Source organism: Pelophylax lessonae, assembly GCF_965119305.1.
Source record: "Pelophylax lessonae genome assembly, chromosome: 2".
In the NCBI taxonomy this organism is placed as follows: Eukaryota; Metazoa; Chordata; class Amphibia; order Anura; family Ranidae; genus Pelophylax; species Pelophylax lessonae.
Genome location: NC_138769.1, coordinates 207,389,031 through 207,402,171, shown reverse-complemented (window position 1 = coordinate 207,402,171; position 13,141 = coordinate 207,389,031). Strand labels below are relative to the sequence as shown.

General features: G+C 43.1%; 1 protein-coding gene across 1 annotated transcript in view; it reads right to left on the bottom strand.

Moving 5' to 3' along the window:
• ATP6AP2 (ATPase H+ transporting accessory protein 2) overlaps window positions 1-12,751 on the bottom strand; it is a 51,449-nt gene extending 38,698 nt beyond the window's left edge. The window contains exon 1 of the mRNA XM_082247292.1: window positions 12,549-12,751. Coding sequence (XP_082103418.1) covers window positions 12,549-12,591 — 43 coding nt within the window. The 5' untranslated portion in view covers window positions 12,592-12,751. The remainder of the gene's footprint in view (window positions 1-12,548) is intronic.
• Between the last annotated feature and the right edge of the window lie 390 nt (window positions 12,752-13,141).

Genomic DNA, 13,141 nt, shown 5'->3' with positions numbered 1-13,141 from the left:
ATCTGGGCCAGGGCATCACTGAGCTCATGAACAGAGGTGCAACCTGTCAGCGTCGGATGGACCAACACATAATGTCCTAGAGGTGTTCTATTGGATTTAGGTCAGGCGAGCATGGGGGCCATTCAATGGTATTAATTCCTTCATCCAGGAACTGGCTGCATACCCTTGCCACATGAGGCCAGGCATTGTCGTGCACCAGGAGGAACCCAGGAACCACTGCACCAGCGTAGGGTCTGACAATGTGTCCATTGATTTCATCCTGATACCTAATGGCAGTCAGGGTGCCATTGTCTAGCCTGTAGAGGTCTGTGTCCCTCCATGGATATGCCTTCCTAGACCATCACTGACCCACCAAACTGGTCAGGCTGAACGAGGTTACAGGCAGCATAACGTTCTCCATGGCTTCTTCAGACCCTTTTACGTCTGTCACATGTGCTCAGGATGAACCTGCGCTTATCTGTGAGAAGCACAGGGCGCCAGTGGTGGACCTGCCAATTCTGGTGTTCAAATGACAATCGAGCTCCACGGTGCCAGACAGTGAGTACAAGGGCAACTTGGGGGATGTCTGGGTTTATTTTTTTTTTTAAACTGACCAAATATGTACCAAAAAGTGCAATAAGCAGGATTTTTAACACTGCTTCAAAATGTGCTAATAATGGCCGACAAGCAATTCATGATCTCTGAAGTAGTCATACGCTCTGACGAAACGCGTGTCAGGTGGAACGCACGGTGCACGCTTTGGGTAGCCTGGTGGAACGCAAGCCGGCAGTCACCGCTCTCCATCCATAGGCATTACCCGCAGCGGGCGTTTTTAAACTATTTTGAACTCATTTGTACGTTTTATCAGCAAGGTTAAATAAAAGCTACTTTTAAATGGTACTGCACTATTGGATCACCTTTATTTCTCCCTAACTACCGGACCTGGAGGATCGTTTTTTAGTTAAAGGAGCGACCCCGGACCACAGGGAACCACAAGGCCCAGCAGTCACCTTCTAGGCTCAGGAAGCCATAAGCCTGAAAGGTCTTTCTACCATATGGTATCCAAGACCCACTAATTCTGGTGAGTGTGAACCCCTATTATCTCAAGTTACGCCCAATATACCAGCAGTTGGACTACTGCAGGAATTAACACTTGCACTCCTTTATATTTTGGCACTTTATTCACGCACAAAGTCACTTATGAACTGCTTATTGGGACTTATTTGGCACTATTTTGCACTTTAAAATCTGAGGTATTTATTTATGTACACCATGTGTTAATATCTTTGGATTACCACCATTTAGCTGTGTAAATTTTGAATGGTATATATTTTACCACTTTATTGTCTATTTTAATATTCAGGGTGCGAACAAGGAATTGCTCGCCCCTGAACAATTAGAAGCAAGCGCTATATTAACCCCTTATTTGGGGTTTAAATCTTTCACATACCTTTTATACTATAGCAGCTGCTATCACTACCCCACCATCACTTTATTTATATACACATCCCCAGTTAGCTCACCCATAGGCGCGAGGGATATACACTTATTGGAGTATATATACACACATCTACTAAATTCATGATATTGGTTAAAACATTGGATACATTTACAAAAATATATATTTCTTTTAAAAACAGTCAACTTCAGTTTCGGCCAAGTTCATCCTGAATTTTTGTTTTCGGTACCAAAAATTTCATTTCGTGCATCACTAGCAGTAACAATGCAGACCAACTGTCTGTTTTTACTGCCCCATGGCTTCCCATGTAAATGAGACTGTACTGTTTCAGAAACAAAAAGGTGGACCTCATGCTGACAATGATGGTAAAGCAGAGGCTTCTATGAATATAAAGGGCTAGGCAACAGAGAATCTGCCACCAAAAACAGATACCAGTCTAAAACCTTTACAATTCTGATCTTTAGGACAAGCATATACAACATTTTTCCATGCTATTTAGATAAACCGATTGCAGATTAGTTAGAAGCATGTGAGAAGTGAAGGGTCAACCTGTTCATCTTTAATGACTAGATGTCCCTAAAGATGACCTATACTGCCTCTTCTCTGGTGAAAACCTGAGTGATCCCACCTCATCAAGCCATGTTTACAGCATACACTGCCAAACCCACTCCACATCTCACATAGTGTTTCTACATAAACACTGCTAATATGTTGGCTGCAAATAAAGAGATTTACCGTCAACAAAACGACCTAACTCTAAGAAAAAGCCTCTTCCGAACGTTCTCTGTAGTAGTCTACTTGTAGCAGCATATATGGTAAAAGCTGTAATAAGCAGTTTTATTTCCATCTATTACTACCCATTTTCTGCAGTATTACCATTCATATATTGTAATAGTAAAATAGCATGTTTACCCTACGCTAAAGTGTTATGGACAAAAATAATTTAGCGATTTCCTGCATGCGTGCACACACAATATGTAGAACATTTATTTTTACAGTTCATGCAAGTCGCATTTACTTGAATGGGGCAAGTTTGGTGGTAGTAGCAGCTGCCAAAGGCAACATGCTGCATAAGATTTGCTGTGAGACAACTGCGAACTGCCCCAATTTATACAGACACGTCCACTGGCAATGCAACAACATTATTGGCCAAAAAAAAAAAAACAGCGTTTTCAGCGTTGTGCCAAAAGAAAAAAAAAAGTGCCAATAATGGCTTCTGAAAAATGCCCGCGATTTTGCTGCAAATTTACTATGCCTATGGTGTGTTTTTCATAAGTCATGGAACTCAAAATATGCATCAAAAATGCAACACAGGTGCATTTTTTTTTGGTGTGTTCTTGCTGCGTTTTCAATGCATTTTAATGGGGATGTGCATTATGGGTGAACTTTTTTTAACTGACCAAATATGCACCAAAAAGTGCAACAAGCAGGATTTTTAACACCGCTTCCAAAAAAAAAAAAAAAAAAAAAAAAAGTAAAAATAGTGGAATATTTTATATATATATATATATATATATATATATATATATATATATATATATATATATATATATATATATATATATATATATATATATATATACACACACACACACACACACACACACACACACACACTTTTTCTATGTAAATTTTGGGTATAGTGTAAAGTAATTTTCGGTACCAAAATTTTAATTTCGGTGCACCACTAGCGGTAAAAGTGCAGATCAACTGTCTTTCCTGCCCAATGGTCTCCCATGTAAACAAGACTGTACTGTTTCAGAAACAAAGAGGTGGACTCACCTTGGAGACTAATAGGGACGTTTGTGTACTTACCCTGCTTGGCGATTAATAGGGACGTTTGTGTACTTGCCCTGCTTGGCGATTAATAGGGACGTTTGTGTACTTACCCTGCTTGGCGATTAATAGGGACGTTTGTGTACTTACCCTGCTTGGCAATTAATAGGGACGTTTGTGTACTTACCCTGCTTGGCGATTAATAGGGACGTTTGTGTGCTTACCCTGCTTGGCGATTAATAGGGACGTTTGTGTACTTACCCTGCTTGGCGATTAATAGGGACGTTTGTGTACTTACCCTGCTTGGCGATTAATAGGGACGTTTGTGTACTTACCCTGCTTGGCGATTAATAGGGACGTTTGTGTACTTACCCTGCTTGGCGATTAATAGGGACGCTTGTGTACTTACCCTGCTTGGCGATTAATAGGGACGTTTGTGTACTTACCCTGCTTGGCGATTAATAGGGACGTTTGTGTACTTACCCTGCTTGGCGATTAATAGGGACGTTTGTGTACTTACCCTGCTGCTGGGCGATTAATAGGGACGTTTGTTTTGGGCCATGTATAGTAGTCCTCACATTTTATACTCTGCGTACAAGACGACCCCCCTATTTTTGGGGGGATGTTTTCAAGGTTAAAAAGTAGTCTTATATGCCAGCAAATACGGTATTTAAAAGGGGAAGTTCACCTTTGGGAAAATGTTACCTGTAGTTACACTCGTTTTTAGGTGAGGGAATGCTGCAATCACTGTCGGTTCCCCCCTCCATGCGACAGCAGTATGGGAAGAAGTTTCCTGTACTAGCTGTCACTTTTTGAAATCAGCACAGCTGTGCAGGGCTCCGCCCACACGTCTACGTCATTCAATCGCACAGCTCTGTGTGTGAATAAACTACAATCCCCAACATCCTTTGCGGCTGTTGGCTTGTAGTTCTCTATACTACACAGCGCCGTGGTAGTTTATTTTGACTCTTCCTTAGATTGTATCTGCTTGCCCATATAGGATGTACAGGCACACAGATACCCTGACAGATCTGGAGGAGATGGTGCAATGCTTTACAGGCTCAAAAAATAAATGAAATGCACATTTTTACACACACACACACACACACACACACACACACACACACATATATATATTTTTTTATGTGAACTTCCCAATAGACTAAATAGATGTGTCGGCTGTCAGTGCTATATATACAGTATGTAGTGTTTATTCCTGCAGATCAGAAGTCCCTGCACCCCTGCTGGAACACAGAGCTGTATACTGTATGTAGGTGATAATGCATACAGTTTATACAATGCTAACAGCAGCTGCATCTATTCGTAAAAGGAAATAGTTGGTTTTATTTTGGAGTAAAACTAGAAATGGAGTTTAAAATCGTTAACCAAAACCAATAGGACTTTATGCCTCGGATAGCACAAACAAACAAACAAACAAGCCTGACAAGTCGCGGTCCACACGCTCCCACTGTGTAGTACAGGAGCCGTTCTAATAGGAGCGACACAAGGACCGACTTAGGAAAATGGTCCTGTACTACTTCGAGGCGACCTGGAGGCGACTTGCATAGACATTCATTCTATGAAGTCCGTGCAAGTCCCTCCGAAGTCGCGCTGCACGCGACTTCACAGGTCGCCCCCTAAGTCGGAGCGACCTAGTGTGAACGGAGGCTTAAAGTGATAGTTATTTTTATAGGAAAAACAAGACTTTACAAACATGTTCTACTTATCTGCTCTGTTGCAGTAGATTTGCACAGGGTGGCCCAGATCCTCCTCTTCTTGGGGTTCCTCCTCGATGGCCCCTCCCTCCTGTTCAGTGCCCCCACAGCAAGCAGCTTCCTATGGGGCCACCCAAGCCGAGTCACAGTCCCCTGTGTCAATTCAGACATGGAGCCCAGACCCGGCCCCACCCCACTCTCCCCTGATTGGCTAGCTGACTGACAGCAACAGCTGTTAATGGCGCTGCTGCTGTGTCTCAGCCAATCAGGAGGGAGAATCTTGGATAGCTGAGACACTCCTGGACATCGCTGGACAGAGAGAGACCTAAGGGGAGGCTGCTGCACACAAAAAGGCTTTTATCTTAAAAAAAAAAAAAAAACAAACATTCTGGACTTTACAACCCCCTTTAACTTCGCTATATTCTTGCAGTACTGTATATTAATACTTGTGATTGAGACCCAGGCACCAGGTTGCAATGGCAACCGGAAAACTGCATCCCAGCACCTGGGCTTCTGCTAAGCCCACTCACCGTTGGCACCAGGCACAGGCAACTCCCATTGCCTGCCGCCCAGAACATGCAGCATCTTAATATGGATGCTTATTGAAGTCCCTTCACTCGCCACCAGCTTCAAAACCAGGCTGTCATCAGCAATCCAGCCGCCTGCCCACTTAGATCAGCACCGGGGAAGTCCTCACCCTTTGCCTTCCAGCCACCGTTGAGCCGCTAGTCCTGAAACCGTAAATAGAGTGCTGCTTTCCACACCTAGTGTGGCCGCCCCCCTCTATTCAAGATAGGGGAGCTGCTGCGCCTGGTGCAGTGTGCCATATAGTTTACCATAATATAAATGTGATGAGGAGCACTAAAAAAAAGGGGGGGGGTAGGGAATGGTCTATATTCCTGGGTGTTTCTCACCCATACATAGCAAGAATAGAAATAACAATTGCACTTTATATCCAGGTAGAAGCCCACTAATAATACCTTGTGATATAGTATTCATTAGTTCCAGGACACGAGTGACCGACTTCCTCATATTCTCAGAATCAGTACACAAGACAGAGGGGGAGGGAAGCTGCAGCAAGAATCTACATTTATTGCAAAATTTTTCCAGGTTTCAAAGGAAAAAGGAACTTGAACATAACGACAAATCTACTAAGCAATGTCCCCAAACATGCAAACATATAATAGACCACAAATGCGCACATACATACATAAATATACACATACATAATATATATATATATATATATATAGTTCTATCCTACAGGGAAAAAGTTAAGTGGCATAAATGAACAAAGCAAGTCATATAACCAACCACACATTTTTCAGTGAAATCAATAATGCCTTTATGTTTTTGTTTTTATTAAACGCCCCCCATTTCCACTATGCTAGCATTTAAAAATGCCACTAAACATTTCTAAGGCTTCATTATCACTAATGCCACTTGTGACAAGTGAAGTAGCATTACAAGTCGAAAATCATGTATTTCAAGGGCTAACGTTCTAATCGCCGCTCCTCAATTTGCAGCGACTCAAAAAAGGTTCTTGCCCTACTTTGATGTGACTTGCTTGTGACTTGAGTGCCAGAGTGTAAAAGTTGCATGAAAGTCACACTACAAAGTCATACTGGGAATGGGGATGGGTTTTCAAAGAGCTGCTGATTGGCTGGCTGGCTTGGTGTATCAACCAATTAGGGGCATAAGGTACTGCTTGCAAGTACTTACTGGATTATAACACGATCCTTCACCCAACCATCTGCCACAGTACAAGCTCAGAGCACAAGTTAGGTAGCATTCAAAACCTTTTTAGGGGAATTTTAAGTCAGTGTGTGGGTGGTTGGTTAAAAAAAAACAAAAACAAAAACAAAAACAAAAACAAAAACAAAAAAAAAGGTGGTTGTTGGGTCTACTTTAAAGGAACAGAACATAGTTGCCATTTAGGCACCTTATGCCCGAGCCAAGTTAGGCCGTCACTAGTCTGAAAAACAGTAGCAGAAGCATACGGTAAATGAAGGTCAGTTCTGTTCCAAGAGCTCTCAGTCCACCTCCTCGTACCAGAGTGCTAGGTGTGTTCCTGTACTCTGATCTCTCCTTTCAGCCCCACATCCAGTTACTGTCCAACTCTTAGTGCCTTCACCTCCGTAACATTCCAAATATGCCCTTTCTTAGCCAACACTACCACCATGCCTCAACTAGTGCACCCAACTCCTCAATGGCCCTCCTCTACACAAGACTATCCCTCTTTAGGTCTATCGTGAATGCCGTTACCAGAATTATCCACCTTACTAACTGCTCACTGTTCTCTGGCCCTCTTTGCCGATCCCTCCACTGGCTTCGGTTCACACAAATTAAATTAAAATACTAGCAACATACAAAGCCATCCACAACTCTGCCCAAAGCTACATAATCATTAACCTTGTCTCAAAAGTTCACCCAAACCATCTTCTAAAGACCGCTTGATCTCTAGCCCTCTTGTTACTTCCACCCATGCTCGCCTCCAGGACTTCTCCCCTCCCATCCTATGGAACTCCCTACCCCAGTCTCTTTGGCTTTCTCCTACTCTGTCCACCTTTAGGCAATCCCTGAAAACATATCTCTCCAGGGAAGCCTGTCCAATCCTAATAACAAAGTGTTTCAATTTCTCCATTAACACATCCCCTTGTGTTTACCTTTTGTAAAACTTACCCCCCCCCCCTCCCCCCCTTTTATATTGTAAGCTCTGACAAGCAGGGTCCTCCGAAACCTTCTTGTATTGAATTGCAAGTGCTGTGCAAACTCTTGTCAGGGCTATATGAATCCTGTAGAAAAACATGGTCAACTACAGAACTCCTCTAGGAGTGTCGAATGCCTGGTCCCATCTGTTGGGTACTAGGTTATTATTTTGTCCTGTAGTGACTTGGGCCCTATTCACACCTAAGCATTTTTTCCACTCGACTTCCATTATATTCAATGGGCCCATTCACACCCGATTGCTGCGCTGCCCAAAGCGTGAAAAACTACACAAGCTTCTTTTGGGACAGAACACATGTTTTTGGCCCCATAGAAGAACCTAAAAGACACATTTATGCACAGTTTTCAGACACTCTAATTTTAAAACCTAGAGGGCCAAAAAGACATGTGTTACATAAAAAAAAAAAAATAATAAGTTGTTCAGTCAAATCCTAACTAAACTTAAACCTGTTTCTGCTCCCATTATAACTACCCTGTGAAAGGAAAAAGGTCTATACTTTCCTATTCTGAGGGCGCTCCAGTTTTGGCACTTTTCCACTGCATGGAACCGAACGGTTCGGCTCGCTTTTGTGCTTTTCCACTGCATGGTACGGTGTTGGAACGGTTCGGTACGGTGGCGCTTTTCCACTACATGGAACCGAACGGTACGGCTCGGTTAAACAGTACCACCTCGTTGTGGTTCCAAGAGGGCCGTACCGGTACCATATCCCACAATCATTTGCATGCAGCCTTGACTGTTTGTCACTACTAGCCACTGATTGGTCAGAGAATCGTTGTTATCCCACCCACTTACTACTTTAGTGGAAAAGCAAACCGTACCGAACCGTTCCAACACCGTACCATGCAGTGGAAAACCAAACCGAGCCAAGCAGGGCCGAGTGGAGCGGGTACTTGCAGTAGAAAAGTGCCATTTGGTCACATGATCTCTACAGCAGGAGAGATCGCAGACAATGGCTTGGAGCACTGGGGTAGACATTACTTGAGGTAAATATGGATCCAGCTGGGGGCAGAGGTTAGATTTAATGACCAATCCCCAGTAAAATTGTTGAAATGGAAAGAATTTGCTTATCCATACACGCCTTTGGGAGAACGTGGGGTTCTTTTTTGGAATATTTTGAATAACTCTCCAAACTGTGTAGCTTACTTCTATAATATACATGAAAATCCTTTTTCTAGCGGCAAATGTGTTTATTATACCTGCATTATAATATAGCTAGTCTTGTGGAGGTCCCCTGTGCTTGTCCCACCAGAGATTCTTTAGTGTTGGGTGCCCCCCCCCCCCCCTTCTTCTATCTGGAATAGTCTGTAGGCCTACAGAACATAAGAAAAACAAAACTGCAATAGAATTATTAAAACAATTACAAAAGTAGTCAGCACTGGTAAACAAGGGGTATGCAGAAGCAATACCTCATTATGTTCCAGTGGTTAAAAAAGGTATGGGGTAAGGAAAAGTCAAGAAGAAGAGAAAGAGAGAAGGTAGAGAATACAGCTTCACGATTAATTGTAAAATAAAAAAAAAAACAAACAAAAAAAAAAAAAAAAAAAAAAAACACACACAATCTCGATTCAACCCCCCCACAATCCTAATCGGCGTTTAAATGATTCATGTAACAGGTGCAGAGCCATTCTCTGCCCAGAGCTGTCCAAAACAAAAAAAGCCAGCAGGCAAAGTTTATCACAACATTGCTCAGCTCTGAGATAAAAGGAAACATTGTATCATTTGGTTCTTCTGGATCAAAGGGCTGAACTTTGTCTGTAAATGAGGTCAGTTTAACCACTTAAGTGTTTGATACCCCAAAAAAATAAATAAAATTGAAATCCTGTTTCCTTATAGCATGTTAAACAGCACAGTGCTTGTGCTGTCTAACCTGCCCTTATGAAACTGTAAAAAACCTGGCTTATCCTGCCAGTTTTTGCCCTCCCTGACCACGGTTATATCATGGCTGCTGAGCCCTGACACCGTGGTCAGTTTACGTGCCTCCTCTCTGCCTGTCAGCTCTGAGTCTCTCCACCGCCCACTGCTGTTAATAAAAAAAAAATGTCACAGCCAGCCCCTCTTAAGCTATATATAAGTTTTTTTTTTTTTTTTTTTTAAACGAAGGCTCTAAATACCTTTTTGTGCTGTAGCTTCAGGGTGGCCATGTGACACCCGACCCCTCTGCTATTACGATCCAGGGCAACAGCGGGAGGAGCCGAGTGGCTAGCTCGTGATCACGTGACTCCTGGCTGATGTCAGAGGGAGAGCTCGGCTCCTCCTGCTGTAGCCCTGGATCATAGTAGCAGAGCGGCCGGGAGTCACCTGACAGGCCTAAAGCTACAGCACAAAAAAGGTCTTTAAAGCCTTTTTTTTTTTTTTTAATTTGAAACAAAAACACACTTATGCAGTGCAGGATGGGAGCTTAAAAGAGAGAGGCTGGAAGAAAAACATTATTTAGGGTCACAAACCCTTTAAAGGGTAAGGTATTTTTCCTGACACTCGTTGCCTACAAGTTAAAATCAGTATTTTTTCTAGAAAATTGCTTAGACCCCCATACGTGTGTGTGTGTGTGTGTGTATATATATATATATATATATATATATATATATATATATATATATATATATATATATATATATATATATACACACACACACACACACACACACAATTTATTTATATATTTAGCATAAAATGGCAGTCGTTGCAATATTTTATGTCACACTGCATTTGCAAAAGAAGCAATTTTTTGGGAAAAAAAAAAAACAGAAAGTGAAATTGGCAAATATTTTTGTATAATGTGAAAGATGATGTTATGCCGAGAATTGTGATCTTTATTCCATGCAGAAAAAAAAAAAAAATTGTGATTCTCATTTTATCCAGAATCGTGCAGCTCTAGAGAAAAAAAAAAAAAAAAAACACACACACATAAAAGGAAGGGCCGACCGGTCCAATCAAACAGGAGCTATAACAACTGCAAAAGATGAGGTCTCGGAGTTCCAAAGGAGACTCATCGAAACCAGGTGGTAGGAAATGATCCACCCAGGGTTACCAGATATTAAGATATTTAGGAATTTTATCTTGAACAGTAGCTTCAGTTTTACTATTGATCATAGCATGGGTGATCCTTTGCTTGGTTTCAACAATGCATAGTATAGAGGACCTCCAAGATCGTGCTACGGTTTGTCTGTTCTCATGAACTGCAATACAAGACAGAACTGGGCTCTGGTACAGTACAGGGTATTATGGTTCAGCAACCCAAAAGGATGGGTCTAGATCCAGCATGGTGCTGATCAGGGTAGAGGCCATTCAGAAAAATCTCAGTCCAAAATTGCTGCACAACAGGAGAGGTCTACCAGATATGTGCGTGTTTTCCCTCTTGACCACATACAGGGGGATAACCAGGTAGAAACTGAGTATATTATTTTAATCTTTATGAATCTATGTATTGGTTGTCAATGACATTTGATATAGAGATTTTTAGTCTGTTGTCCCTATGCATTAGAAAAAGATCCAGTGTCCACCATCTTTCTCCTCTCCCATAGGGGTGGAATTGCTTCATTTTGAAGTCACCCATAGGCTTACTATAGGGAATCTATTGTCAGCTGTCCCTACTCTACACTATAGCCGATGCTGGAAGCTGATCATGTGACCGGATCAGCTTCACAATAAGTAAAGACCTCTTTCCTTTTTAGGGTCCATAGAATAGTATTAGAATGGGGTGGGAGCAGGTCTAGGTATAGTAAAGCTGGATACACACTATACAATTTTCTTTAGATTTTTTCCTTTAGATTTACCAAAGCCATTTAAGATGAGGTCAGACCTAAACACTCAATTTGTATGCAGTCAGCCAGGCCCTTGTACTACATAGTTGGAAGGTAAATCTAAAGAAAATCTACTAACAAAAGTTGTATAGTGTGTATCCATCTTTAGGCTCCTTTCATGCTGTGCGCAGTCTGATGAGGTCCATTCTGCTCAGCGGGGGATCGATCCACAGATCCCTGCTGAGCGGGTGGATGACAGCTCCGTCTCTGCTCTGTGTGCGCAGACGGAGCGGTCAGATCCCCGTTGTCCTCTATGGGGAGATCGGATGAGAATGGATCGCCTGTCCATTCTCATCCGATCCTCCATACGGATGGAAGAAAGGGTTTCCATCTGTCCGGATTTCACAGACAGGATCGGAGAGCAGCGGGTATCAGCGGACATGTCTCCACTGACACCCGCTGCCCCATAGGGGTGCATGGAGCATCCGATCAGGTCCACCTAAAAAAACTGACAGGCGGATCGGATCGCCCATGTGACCCTTAGGGCTTGAGTCCTCATTCACACCGGTGTGACTTGTCATGTGATTTGTCATGACAAGCCACACCCTATCACCAGCAATGGAACTGTTCCAATCGGTGCGGTGTAGTTCCTGCACTGCTTTCGGCGATTTCAGGTGCAACTTGCATTGACATCTGTGGATGAAGCTGCACAGATGTCAGCCAAGTCGTACCGACGTGCAGCTTTGAAATCCTGCGACTTGAAAGCCACATTCAGTGTGAACTAAGGCTGAATGAACTTACATGGTAAAATCGCCTGCCTATGTTCACGGCTCATGTAAATGGGTCTTCGGTGGGCACTGGTGGAACCAAATCGTGCCACCCCAGCACTGTGCCATACCAGCAGCACCCACAGATCCTGACCAGTGATGATCACACTCACCAATTACAAGGGAATCAAATCAAATGTGACATTGGAAGAATAAATATTTCCATTGTATATCATATAAACGAGCCCAGGCCCCCCAGTATGTACATACAAAGACATCAGGACACTGGGAGGGGGGGGGGGGACTCTTATGACATATACAGAAGCTAGGTCAGCTGACAGCAGCCCATACATCCCTGTAGGGGAGGAGATGATTACAGCTTACCTGCTATGAAGGCAGCCAGGAGGCTGAGCGCTAGACGAAGCATGGCTAGTGATGACCGTCTAATAACACCGACTACACAAGTATGTCACCACCGACCGTCAGCCCACGAATGAGCCCGGTGAAAGCAGAAGCCCTGGGTCTTCCTGGGGAGCTGCTGGACGAGCAAATAGCAAGCCAATCAGCGTTCGCGCTGTGTACAGCCCAGCCCATTCTCTACTCACATGACTGCGAAGAAGGAGGGAAGGGAACATCGTATGATGGACAACTGAAATGTCCTCTAAGGTTGTAACATTACAGACGGCACGGAAGCACGGCGATACGCAGATATCCCGCATGACGTGCCCACTCCCGAGCGTGCCCAACGTCTCTAACTGCGCATGTACATTCTCCCCTCAGCGCAGTTTCCATCACTAGGCTAAAAGGCCAGTCACGTGCCAAAGAACAGCCTCAGCCACGCTCCCTGCTGACGTGATCGTATGAAAAAAGATTGTGAGGAAAATGATCTATTGCTGCCCTCTAATGGCGGACCGATATATTACATGGATAGTTTTTTGTATGTTAGTTTTATGTTATTGTAGCTTAGTTGGTTGATC